Genomic DNA, 13757 nt, shown 5'->3' on the forward strand with positions numbered 1-13757 from the left:
ACTTGACATTGGAGGGGGATTGGCCAAGAGTAAAATAGAGGCCCATATGCCATATATCTAAATATGTAAAGGTTAAAAATCAAGGCAACAAGCATTTGAATAAATTATGTTCTGTTGTCCCAGTGATAACTGCAGCAGGCAAGATCCAATGATGAGTGCTAAGATTGGTGGGTAAAACATTAAAGAGAGGCCGGGCACGGTGGCTCATGCCTGTAATCCCAGCACTTTGGGAGGCCGAGGTGGGCAGATCACCTGAGGTTGAGAGTTTGAGACCAGTTTGACCAACATGGAGAAGCCCCGTCTCTACTAAAAATACAAAAATTGGCCAGGCGTGGTGCCGCATGGCTGTAATCCCAGCTACTTGGGAGGCTGAGGCAGGAGACTCACTTGAACCCAGGAGATGGAGGTTACAGTGAGCTGAGATTGCACCATTGCACTCCAGCCTAGGTAAAAAAAGTGAGACTCTGTCTCAAACAAACAAACAACATTAAAGAGAAACAGCACATCAACATCATCTCAAAGTATCTCCCTCAAAATGTTTACTAATGACTGTGGTGGTTTTAACACATGTCCAAAAATTATTTGATTCTCCTACCTCCAGGAGGTGATACTTCTATCATCTCCCCTTGAGTGTGGTCTGGACTTAGTGACTTGCTCCTTACAGAGGATGGGAAGGGGAAAAAAGGTAGCTCTACAGTGGGGAAAGCTGGCGGATTCCACTTGAAGTGATCAAGGTTAATACTGGCAGTAGTGAGTCAGGCTATCACGTACCCCTTGATATGACGCAATGAGAAAAGCATGTCAGCTCTGCTGTATTTTCCCCCAAATCCTTAACTCCAGTTGAATAATGAGAAAAAAATCAGACAAACTGAAATTGAGGGACATTCTACAAACTACCTGACTGGTACTCTTTAAAAATGTGAAGGCCATGAAAAATGAGGAAAGGCCGAGAAACCATCCGTCAATTGCTTAGTTTTGACAAATGTGGTGCAGCCATGTTGAACATTGGCATTAGGGAAGCTGGGTGAAGGGCATAAGGGAACTCTGTAGTATCTTTGCAACTCTTCTTTAAATCGAAAGTAATTTCTAAATAAAAGGTTTGGAGGGACAAAAGCAATCATTTAGAAGAGACGGAAAGTCTGAAATCTTTGGTTAATCTTGCCTTGTAGGAGGAAGGCTGCAAAGTCCCCTCCTTGAGAGATCTCCATCTTTATACAGGTAGTTTGCTTGCTGGTATCATCCTGAAAAGAAAAGAGATGTTGATAGAATAGGCATAGCCTGCTGGCAGAAAATGTATTTCAGGGCTTCTGTGGTTTGCTCTCAGGAACAGAGATCCTTTTAAAGCTTGGGTCATGAAAAGATGCTTCAAACTTCCCACTTTTGTACCGGAATTGGACAAGATGGTATGTAAAGAAGTAGGACTCGCTTTTCTTTCTAAGATTTTTGGACTTATTTCCTGTTTTTTTAAAAGACTCCTGGTGACTTGTGGCATACTATTGGATCTCCTGGTCAGCTGAGCAAACTCTAAAGCCTGTGCTGGCATCCAATTATTCAACTGAACTGAGATAAATTCTACATGACACTGAAAACTCTGGTAGTTGCTGGACAAAAGGCTCTATCTAGACTATAGTAGAGACTGAATGTGACCCTAGTATGAAACCTGCTCAAGGTCAGAGAGGCTCAATGTGAATGGTTACGCTATACTTTTGTTGTTTGTTTTTTTAAGACTTGCAAATTTTTAAAATTTTTAGGAGAGATGGAGTCTCACTTTGTTGCCCAGGCTGGCCTCGAACTCCTGGCTTACAAGTGATCTTCCCAAATTGGCCTCTCAAAGTGCTGGGATGACAGGGGAATGAGCCACCATGCCCAGCCTAATGTATTTCTTGTCTCTTAATTTGTTTTTTTGTTTACCATTTATTTGTTGAAGAAATCATGTCACTTGTCCTATGGACAAATTTGTGCACAGGAAGAGTTCCAATTGTCGCACGTCTTCACCAGCATTTGGTATGGTGCGTGCTTTTATTTTCGTTTTTAAAATTTTTTCTTTTTTCATTATATTTTTATTTTTGGGGGGTGTGTGTATGTCTGTCTGTCTGTGTGTTTTGAGACAGTTTTGCTCTGTCTGTCACCCAGGCTGGAGTGCAGTGGCCAATCTCAGCTGACTGCAACCTCCACCTCCCAGGTTCAAGCAATTCTCCTGCCTCAGTCTTCTGACTAGCTGTGACTATACGTCCCTGCCACCATGCCCATCTAATTTTTGTATTTTTAGTAGCAATGGAGTTTCAACATGTTGGCCAGGGTGGTCTCAAACTCCTGGCCTTAAGTGATCCTCCTGCCTGCCTCCCAAAGTACTGGGATTAAAGGTGTGAGCCAATGTGCTTGGCCTATTTTTGGTGAGTGTTTTTAATTTGAGGATTCTAATACATGTGTAATTATATCTCATTGTGATTTTAATTTCCATCTTCCTAATGACTAATGATCTTGAGCATCTTATTTGCCTTCCATATATCTTCTTTGATGAATTCTTTGCAAATCCTTTATCCATTAAAAAAAGCTACATTTTCCCCTTGTTTTGAGAGTTCTTTATATATTCCAGTTTCAAGTCCCTTCTCATATATGTCATTTGCAATGAATTCTCCCAGTCTATGGATTGTCTTTTCATTCTGTTAATAATATCTTTATAGAAGTTTTAAATTTCAATAAAGTCCAGTTTATCTTTGCTTTTATGGATCATGCTTTTGATGTGGTAGCTAAAATATCTTTGCCTAACCCAGGATTACAAAGACTTTTCTCCTATGTTTTCGTCTAGAAGTTTTATAGTTTTAGGTTTTACATACAGGATGTGATCCTTTTTTTTTTTTTTTTTTTTTTTTTTGAGATGGAGTTTTGCTCTTGTTACCCAGGCTGGAGTGCAATGGCGCGATCTCGGCTCACCACAACCTCCACCTCCTGGGTTCAAGCAATTCTCCCACCTCAGCCTCCCGAGTAGCTGGGACTACAGGCACGCGCCACCATGCCCAGCTAATTTTTGTATTTTTAGTAGAGACGGAGTTTCACCATGTTGACCGGGATGGTCTCGATCTCTTGACCTCGTGATCCACCCACCTCAGCCTCCCAAAGTGCTGGGATTATAGGCATGAGCCACCGTGCCCGGCCTATATGATACATTTTGAGTGACTTTTTGTACATGGTGTGATGAATGAGAAGTTTTAAATTTTGGTGAAGTCCAATGTTAATATTTTCTTTTATGATTAGTGCTTTTCATGGTCCTAAGAAATTTCTGCCTGCCTTAAGGTGGCAAAAATATTCCTCTGTGGTTTTTTTTTTTAAGAAGAAATGTTTTTAGTCTTTATGTTTAGGTCTAAAATCCTATCAAATTACTTTTTATATATGGTGTAGATTTGAGGTTCATTTTTCCACATTTGTTTTTCCAGTGTTTCAGCATTATTTGTTGAAAATACTTCCTTTTGGCCCCCACTGAATTGCCTTCATGCCCATCAATAGTATTTCTTATACAGCAAATTATAATAAAAAATCTGATATGACTTATACCTGTAATTCCAGTACTTTGGGATGCTGAGGCAGGAGGATCACCTGAGGCTGGGAGTTCATGACCAGCCTGGGCAATAACATGGCGAGACTCTGTCTCTATTTAAGGGAAAAAACCCTACTCTGAGCATTACCCTCTCTTTCGGGAATTCATTGATTTAAAAAATATTTTCTGAGAACTTACAGTATTCCAGGCAATGATCTGGGAAAAGGAGATTCAAAAGGTAAATGAGACAGGTCCTCTTTGCTCAGGAGAAGCAGTCGTGTAAACAAATGAGGGGAGAGGGTGTGGGAAACACTGTGGTAGGAACCGTGTTCTCTTTGTCAGTGGCACAAAGCAGGGAGAGATCAGCTCCTCTTGGGTGTATGACGGAAGGTGTCTCAGAGGAGATATTTAAGTTGGTCTTGAAGAATGGGGGAGATTTTGGTAGGGAGACAGGAGAGCATCTGAAGCAGAAGGAATAGCAGAGGCAAGGGAAGGGGAATGTGAAATGGCTCAGGACATTTAGGGACTTTCAAGTACTTATTAGATATGTTGGTCTGATGCGCAAAAGAAAACTCTGGGCTGGAGTTCCTTTGTTAATTTTCTTCCTTTGACAACAGGGTAACTAGATCCAAGGAATTCAGCATGTACCCTTTGATGGTAGAGGATCTATTAATTGGATATTTTGGAGGAGGCTCTCTGGCGATGGAGGTCTCTGTTTCTTTCTGATCTAGGCCAGCTATCATTGCTTCTATATTAAAGGTAAACTTAATTTGCTACAGCTCTCGGCCCAGCTAATGGTGAAAGAATAGGAACTCACCCCTTCATTGATGACTTTGACTAGGTAAAGACCATCCTTATAAAAATAAAAGAGTCTAATGATACCTGAAACAGAAAAATAAGTGAGAACGTGACAGACAAATGAGCGGAAGAATTGGAATTTTTTACATCTGACTTTGTGAACTTACCATCATAAGCTCACTCATTCTTAGGCCTCCTCCCCAGCCCCTCCACTGCCGACGCCGTGCTTGGTCTCCCTGCCGTCCTCCACCCCCTACTTGAAATGTTTCGGTTGTGTTCCTTCCTGGGCCCTCTCCACCTTCCCTGGCTCCACCGACATCTCTGAGACGTCTCCTGTAAGCATGTGGGCGACCTCACCTACTTGTTGATTCCTGTCTGCCTGATTGAACACACCATCCCTTACGGCTTCACACCCTTCTCCAACTGTTTCCTGCAGATGTGCCCCATTCCTCTGAGATCATAGATTCTTTGAGGGAAAGGATCATAGCTCACTGTTCCACGCGTCTTGCCTCTCAATCCCAACAAGCTCCTCATGCAGTTGATGTTGCTGAATTAAGTCAATCTGTTAATCTAATTCCCATTTAACTTAATGGCTCCAGTATACAATCATCACCCACCATGACCTCTTACCTCTTTCTTGAGGTGTCTTCCAGATACTTATTACTTGCCTCTCTATACTATAACCTTGTATAGGCATCTGGCCCACTGTGGGTGAACGTCTAACTCAACCCAATACAGATTCATGGGATATCTGATTCATGCCAAGAAATGTGCTAGGGACACCAAGACAGTCTACCTTCAAATTCACCACATTGAGAGTTACACAGACATGAAACCAATGCAGTACGAAAAATACGATCATACCTTTACACCAAACTCCTTCTGAGTATCAGCATTCCCACAGAGATATCTCTAGATACCTCAAGTCTGTGCGTGTTCAAATGGAATTCTTCAACTCACAGAACCCTATTTTCCCATAACTGTTATTAAGAAATGGCATCATTATCCATCCAGTTATCTAAGACACAAAGGGGAGGCATTTTCCTTCACTGCCCCCAGCACACCCTCCCACTCCTTGACCCTCATGCATATTCCACCATTCCCAAAGCTTTTCCATTCAACATTCCTTTCATTTTTTAAGCTTTTTATTTTGAACTAATTTTACATTTATAAAAAAGTTGCAAAAATAGTACAGAGTTTCCTTGTATCCCTCGTCTTGCTTCCCCAATGTTAACATCTTACATAATCATAGTACACTTATTCTTTTCTTTCTTTTTCTCCCTTCCTTCCTTCCTCCCTTTCCCCCTTCCTCCCTTCCTCCTTCCTTTCTCCCTCCCTCCCTCTCCGTCTCTCTCTCTCCTTTTCTTTTTTTTTTCTCATTCTGTCACCCAGGCTGGAGTACTCAGTGGCATGATCTCAGCTCACTGCAACCTCTGCCTCCTGGGTTCAAGTGATTCTCCTGCCTCAGCCTCCCGAGTAGCTGGGATTACAAGTGCCTGCCAACCCCAGCTTTTTTTTTTTTTTTTTTTTTAAGTAGAGACAGGGTTTCACCACATTGGCCAGGCTGGTGTCAAACTCCTGACCTCAACTGTCAAACTCCTGACCTCAAGTGATCCACCTGCCTAGGCCTCCCAGAGTGCTGGGATTACAGGCAGGAGCCACCGCATGCGGGCTTTCTTTTCCTTTTAACAGCCCCTGCCTTGGTTCAGATGTTCAGAATTTTCTCTCCTCAATGACTACAATAGTCTTTCTGCCTCTTGTTTTGCCTTTTTCAACTCCTGCCAGAGTCCCCTTCCTAAAATGGCAGTCTGGTCGGGTCACTCTCCTGCAGAAAGTTCTTCAGTGTGCCTGTGCTGGCTGAGCAGAGCCTGATGCCTTCACAGCCGATCTCCAAGCCAGCAGGCACTTTCCGCTCTGCCTGCCACGGTCTCACACAGCCACCTCACTGACTTCCGGCCAAGGCTGACCTTTGCCTTCTCATCCTCCGCAAAGTAGGAAAGCTCCTCATATCCACAGGTCACAGTCTGGGTCACCCAAACGTAAGGACAGGCTGGAGGGAGCCTAGCTTGTGGGGGCAACCAGCTCACCTATCTAGAACGCTGTCCTGGGACTGCAGTACAGGGAGGCAAGTCATAACTAGGACACGAGTTTTCGACACCACACTCCCCACGGAGGCCCGGCTCAGCCTCAGGCTGAGGGAAGAAACGAGCTCTGCCTGGTAGAGAGGACAGCGAGTGTGGGAAGGGTGTGGACTACAGGGCCGTACTGCCTGGTGTGAAGCCTGACTTTCCGTATTACCTCAAGTAAGTTACTTAACTTCCAGGAGTCAGTTGCCTCTTCTGAACAGGAATAATACATTTTACTTCCCGCATAGGGCTGCCTTGAGGATTAAATGGGCTAGCACCTGTGAAATGGCAAAAACAGCACCTGACCTACCATACCTGTTCTGTACGTATAGTTACTATTACACGACCAGGGAGAAGTCCCCATGCCTGGCCCCACCCATACCTGGGAAGATTAAATTGACAACAGTCTACAGGTACCTGTAAATTAGGCTAAAAAGGAAGATGAAGAAAAATACCCATTTCATCCAGGGGAGCAATAAGTATTTCATTCCCCAAATCTGTGGCCCAGATGGAAGTGACGTCAACCTTAAGCTTCTCCCACGCGTATATTCGTTCAGCATTGTACAGATTGTAAATTGAGAACCCTTTGGCTCCTCCAATAAACACATAGTCTTGGGAAACAGCCATACAGTTTGGCATTTTGTTGAGCTGGGAAAACAAAGAAAAAGTATTATTTTCAGTTGTCACTGTCTTCAAGTAATATGAGTTAGCTTTTCAGAGATAGCCAGGGGCCCTTCCTAGATATGGTAATATTCCCTGGTTGGGTGCAGCGGCTCACGCCTATAATCCCAGCACTTTGGGAGGCCAAGGTGGGTGGATCACATGAGGTCAGGAGTTCAACCTGACCAACGTGGAGAAACCCCATCTCTACTAAAAATATAAAAATTAGCTGGGCATGGTGGCACATGTCTGTAATCCCAGATACTTGGAAGGCTGAGGTAGGAGAATGCTTGAATCTGGGAGGTGGAGGTTGTAGTGAGCTGAGATCGCGCCATTGCCCTCCAGCCTGGACAATAAGAGTGAAACTCCATCTCAAAAACAACAAAAACAAACAAAAAAATTTCCAAACATAGTGCTCATCTAAAACTCTTGCCCAAGCATCAAGAAATTCAAAGTATTTCACTGATAGGGCAAAGGAAACAGAAAACAAAGAAGTTTAGAGTAAATGCATATTCACAGCATTAGGCACGACCATAGGTCCCGCACTTGATTCAGCCGGTGCACCGTGGAAGGAATGGTAGCAAGGCACTGGCAGCTCCTCAACCATCCAGCAAGAGAGTAGATTCATACATTAACAACCACTGAATATGAAAGGATAATGTTCAATTTACCAGAATACCCCAGATTTCCCCAGGCAATTACCAGATCATTGTAATCTACATCAGCATGCCTCTAATCTTTTAAACATGCACTGACTTATTGAATGCAGCTTTCTGGTAGGCATTCCTTCCCTGAATCAGGAGCTTTCATTTATTAACACTCAAATGAGAAACAGGGGCTTCTGGTCAACTGCTTAGTCCATACCTGAATTTCTCTAAGCGGAGGGTAGACGGTGAGCTGGATCTGGCTGCTCTCAGCTTCCCTTAGCACGTTCCTCTCTTCAATGATTTCCCAGGCCTGGTCAAACAGAAGGTCCAGCAGCTTATTGATCATTCGATAAGGCTGAGGCAGGGAATCCAGCTCCTCATCTGGATCCACAAGGACATGGTCCTCTTCGTCATCTTTAGGCCAGTCCTTCTCTGTTGGGAGTGGCACCTCCAGTGGTCCCTTTCGTGTACCAATGGGCAGCCTTATCTTCTGAGTCTGACGTCCTCTGAGGAATGACATCACAGAAGGTGGCACTGGGAACCTCTATGAAACTCTATGAAGCTGATAAGAGAAGTAAACACAAGAATTCTGGGAAAAAAGGAAGCGATGAGAAGATAGCACACCATCCTTTTCTAGCACAATAGCCTATAGGGACTGTTTATTCCACAGACTGGCATTTTTCTTAATTACCAGAGGACTGGTACCACATTCCTAGGATATGCTCTTCATATTCACAAGGACACTAGAAGCAGCAGGTATCTTCCAGGCCAACCCAAGATGATGTGTGCTAAGAAGGAAAGGGAGGAATTTGATACCCTTGTTGATAGGAGGGCAGATGTCTTTCTGTCCCAAATGAAACTCACCCTCTCTCCTAGAGCTTATGCCTTCTCCTCGTTCTCTCTCCCTGCAAGTGGCTGTGCCCAAGACAGGTGGGCAGTGAGCCGCGACTCTCCTCTTTCTTTCCTTCACCCCGATCAGATGCAGTTCAAGCACTCCCAATCCCGACTGTCAGACTGTTCCCTTTTCTTATTTATTTTATTCATTATTATTATTATTTTTTAATTGCATTTTAGGTTTTGGGGTACAGGTGAAGAACATGCAAGATTGTTGCATAGGTACACACATGGCAGCGTGATTTGCTGCCTCTGGCATTTCTCCCCATGCTATCTCTCCCCAACTCCCACCCCCTGCTGTCCCTCCCCTATTTCCCCCGACAGACCCCAGTGTGTGATGCTCCCCTCCCTGTGTCCATGTGTTCTCATTGTTCAACACCTGCCTATGAGTGAGAACATGCGGTGTTTGATTTTCTGTTCTTGTGTCAGTTTGCTGAGAATGATGGTTTCCAGGTTCATCCATGTCCCTACAAAGGACACAAACTCATCATTTTTGATGGCTGCATAATATTCCATGGTGTATATGTGCCACATTTTCCCTGTCCAATCTATCATTGATGGGCATTTGGGTTGGTTCCAGGTCTTTGCTATTGTAAACAGTGCTGCAAGGACCATTCGTGTGATGTGTCCTTATAGTAAATGATTTATAATCCTTTGGATATATACCCAGTAATGGGATTGCTGGGTCAAATGGAATTTCTATTTCTAGGTCCTTGAGGAATCGCCACACTGTCTTCCACAATGGTTGAACTAATTTACACTCCCACCAACAGTGTAAAAGTGTTCCTGTTTCTCCACATCCTCTCCAGCATCTGTTGTCTCCAGATTTTTTAATGATCGCCATTCTAACTGGTGTGAGATGGTATCTCAATGTAGTTTTGATTTGCATTTCTCTAATGACCAGTGATGATGAGCATTTTTTCATATGTTTGTTGGCCTCATGTATGTCTTCTTTTCTAAAGCGTCTGTTCATATCCTTCGCCCACTTTTGAATGGGCTTGTTTGTTTTTTCTTGTAAATCTGTTTTAGTTCTTTGTAAATTCTGGATATCAGCCCTTTGTCAGATGGGTAAACTGCAAAAAATTTTTCCCATTCTGTTGGTCGCCGATTCACTCTAATGACTGTTTCTTTTGCTGTGCAGAAGCTGTGGAGTTTGATTAGGTCCCATTTGTCTATTTTGGCTTTTGTTGCCAATGCTTTTGGTGTTTTGGTCATGAAGTCCTTGCCTAAGCCTATGTCCTGAATGGTTTTACCTAGATTTTCTTCTAGGGTTTTTATGGTGTTTGGTCTTATGTTTAAGTCTTTAATCCATCTGGAGTTAATTTTAGTGTAAGGTGTCAGGAAGGGGTCCAGTTTCTGCTTTCTGCACATGGCTAGCCAGTTTTCCCAACACCATTTATTAAAAATCCTTTCCCCGTTGCTTGTTTTTGTCAGGTTTGTCAAAGATCGGTTGGTTGTAGATATGTTGTGTTGCCTCCGAGGCCTCTGTTCTGTTCCATTGGTCTATATCTCTGTTTTGGTACCAGTACCATGCTGTTTTGATTACTGTAGCCTTGTAGTATAGTTTGAAGTCCGGTAGTGTGATGCCTCCTGCTTTGTTCTTTTTGCTTAGAATTGACTTGGCTATGAGGGCTCTCTTTTGCTTCCATATGAAGTTTAAGGTGGTTTTTTCCAGTTCTGTGAAAAAGGTCATTGATAGCTTGATAAGGATTGCATTGAATCTGTAAATTACTTTGGGCAGTATGGCCATTTTCACGATATTGATTCTTCCTAACCATGAGCATGGAATGTTTCGCCATCTGTTTGTGTCCTCTCTTATTTCATTGAGCAGTGGCTTATAGTTCTCCTTGAAGAGGTCCTTTACATTCCTTGTTAGTTGTATTCCTAGGTATTTTATTCTCTTTGTAGCAATTGTGAATGGCAGTTCGTTCTTGATTTGGCTATCTTTAAGTCTGTTATTGGTGTATAGGAATGCTTGTGATTTTTGCACATTGATTTTGTATCCTGAGACTTTGCTGAAGTTGCTTATCAGTTTCAGGAGATTTTGGGCTGAGACGATGGGGTCTTCTAGATATACAATCATGTCATCTGCAAATAGAGACAATTTGACTTCCTCCTTTCCTATTTGAATACCCTTTATTTCTTTTTCTTGCCTGATTGCTCTGGCTCCCTTTTCTTCTTTCCCACTGCTGCTGCCCAGGAGTTCTGCAGACACATTGTCCAGGGCCCATGAGACTTTTCATGATGTCAGGAATGTTTGAGACATTTAGAATTGACCAAAATAAGCCCCATAAAATTCCACTTCTATCTGGGCCACAGGTTTGGGGAATGAAATACTTATTGCTCCTGTGAATGATAATTAAGTATTTATGAAAATATTTACAATTTATAAGCTCCTCTGTATGTGTGTGTGTGTGTGTGTGTGTGTGTGTACACATATATATGTCTACATGAACTTATAAGTATATAAAGGCTGTATATGTATACAAATAAAGTTCATGTCTATAAGAAGAGAACAAGTAATCTTTACTTCAGAAAATTCAAAATTGTAGGCCCCATGGGGTGGTTCATGCCCACCCAGCACTTCAGGAGGCCAAGGTGGGAGGATTGCGTGAGGCCAGTAGTTTGAGACTGGCTTGGGCAACATAGCCAGATCCCATCTATACAAAAAATTTAAAAATTAGCTGGGCATGGTGGTATGCACCTGTGGCTACTTGGGAAGCTGGGGTGGGAGAACTGCTTGATCCTAGGAGCCTGAGGTTGCAGTGAGCTAAGATTGCGCTACTGTATTCCAGCCCACATGACAGAGTGAGACCCTGTCTAAAAAACAACAACCCCCCTGCCAACAAAACTGTGCAAATTGTATAAAGGCTTTCATATGTTACAGTTTTTACAAAATATTTAATGTAGCACATGGGATATATTTGAAGGTGCTTAACATATAGCAGAGCCGGGTCTTGCACTGTGTGGGTGCCTAGGCTCCATGAAGTCTTGTGTGAAGCCATTAATTTATAGTGGAGCCGGGTCTTGCACTGTGTGGGTGCCTAGGCTCCATGAAGTCCTGTAAAAGCCCTGCTGCCATCGGCATCTTTTCCTACTGCTGGTGTACATTTGTGATCTTTCAATGTGTTTGTATGAGGACACTAGCTGACATTGGGGAAATAACCGCCTGAAGTAATTAGAGGGGAGAGTAACCTGGGCTCACAGAGGGCCAATAACCACGCCTGTTTCCACCAGCAAGACTAGAAAGCCTCATAATTCACAGGGATTATGTAGAGTACTCTGAAAATCTTGCCTCAGTAGTGGGAAAAATTAGCCCTAGAATAAGTGCTCCTCTGTTATCGCCCACAAATCTTAGAAGTTAGATAATCAAACTGTTTCTGAGTAATATACTGCATCCCAGAACACAGCTCAGGAATATTTAGAGGAATATAAAAATATCCAGCATTCAATCGAGTAAAATTCACAATGTCTGGGATCCAATAAAGAAATTACTTGGACTATAGAAAGGCAAGAAAATATAAGCCATAATAAAGATAAAAATCAATCAATTAAGCTGAACCAGAATCAATACAGATATTAGAATCAGCAGACAAAACAGTTATAACTTTTTCCAGAAAGTTATAAAGTTATAACTGTTTTATATATACACACACACACACACACACACACACACACACATATACATACATATATCTTTCTACATCTATAACTATATTGAGCTTTTAGAGACACAGCTACAAGGTCTGAGATGAAAAATATATCAGATTAGATTAACATGAAGATTTCAAAGGAAAACAAATGAGATGGGCAGAAGAAGATGAGTGAACTTGAAGACACAGCAATAGAAACAAAATGAAACAAAGGAAGAGAAAAGACTGGAAGACTGGAAAAAAGAGAAGAACTGAGGTGTGAGATCATGTGAAGTGGCCTAATACAAATGTGATTGAAATCCCCAAGAGAAGAAACAGAAAAAAAATTTGTAGAAATAACGGACAAAAATTTTCTAATTTTGATAAAAACTATAAACCCACAGATTTGAGAAGAAAAACTCTAAGCAAAAGAAACATTATAAAAAGTACTGATAAAGACAAAATTTGAAAGCAGCCAAAAGAAGAAAGACTTGCCGTGTACAGAGAAACAAAGTAAAAAATAACAGCAGATTTACGAAGGAAACCACGCAAGTGAGAAACAGTGAAGCAACATCTTGAAAGTACTGAAAGAAAAAAACTTGCCACTCCGGCATTCGATACCCAGAAAACATATTTTTCAGAAAATTAAAGTGAAATAAAGCCTTTTTAGACATACAAAATTTGAAAGAATTCATCAACAAACTAACATTAAAATAAATAATGTTAAAGAAAGGCTTTTAGGCTAAAGGAAAAGGAGCAAGGTGTAGTAGCTCCCGCCTATATTCCCAGAACTTTGGGAGGTCGAGGTGAGAGGATCACTTGAGCCCTGAAGTTCAAGACCAACCTGGGCAGTAAAGGGAGACCTTTCTCCTACAAAAAAAAATTTTTCAATAGCCAGGCATGGCGGCATGTGCTTGGAGGATCACTTGAGTCCAAGAGGTCAAGGTTTTTGTTTTTTTTTCTGGAGAAATGGAACTATTTCATCAGTGGAGAGAAAAATGTAAGCTGTCTTTATCTCCAGATGATATGCTTATATAGGAAATCTGATGAAATCTACAAAAACATTTTCTAGAACTAATAAACGAGAGCAAGGTCGTAGGATACAAGTTCAATATACGAAAACCGATTGTATTTCTATTTACTGGCAACAACAAACCAAAGATTGAAATAAAAATACCATTTACAACAGTATCAAAACCATGAAATACTTAGGGATAAATCTGACAAAAGATGCATAAAACCTGTATACTGGGCTGGGCAAGGTGGCTTGCACCTGTAATCCTAGCAACTCAGCAGGCTGAGGTGGGAGGATTGCTTTGAGTCCAGGAGTTCAAGGTTGCAGTGAGCTATGACTGTGTTACCGCACTCCAGTTTGGGCAATACAGAGAAACTCCCTCTCTAGAAACACCCACTCATATACTGAAAACCATAAAATATTGCTGAGAGAAATTAAAGAAAACCTAAA

At 42.0% G+C, this 13757-nt stretch overlaps 2 protein-coding genes across 2 annotated transcripts in view; one reads left to right on the forward strand and one right to left on the reverse strand.

Moving 5' to 3' along the window:
- WDR93 (WD repeat domain 93) overlaps nucleotides 1–8325 on the reverse strand; it is a 41975-nt gene extending 33650 nt beyond the window's left edge. The window contains exons 1-4 of the mRNA XM_012463859.2: nucleotides 7984–8325; nucleotides 6915–7107; nucleotides 4353–4417; nucleotides 1163–1241 (exon numbers count right to left, since the gene is read on the reverse strand). Of these exons, the coding sequence (XP_012319282.1) occupies nucleotides 1163–1241; nucleotides 4353–4417; nucleotides 6915–7107; nucleotides 7984–8286 (640 nt within the window). The 5' untranslated portion in view covers nucleotides 8287–8325. The remainder of the gene's footprint in view (nucleotides 1–1162; nucleotides 1242–4352; nucleotides 4418–6914; nucleotides 7108–7983) is intronic.
- The window catches only part of PEX11A (peroxisomal biogenesis factor 11 alpha), a 49281-nt gene that overhangs the window by 20773 nt on the left and 14751 nt on the right, over nucleotides 1–13757 (forward strand). The window lies entirely within an intron of this gene.

This window comes from Aotus nancymaae, unplaced genomic scaffold (assembly GCF_030222135.1).
Source record: "Aotus nancymaae isolate 86718 unplaced genomic scaffold, 86718_ANA_hifiasm-v0.15.2.pri h1tg000014l, whole genome shotgun sequence".
NCBI lineage: Eukaryota > Metazoa > Chordata > Mammalia > Primates > Aotidae > Aotus > Aotus nancymaae.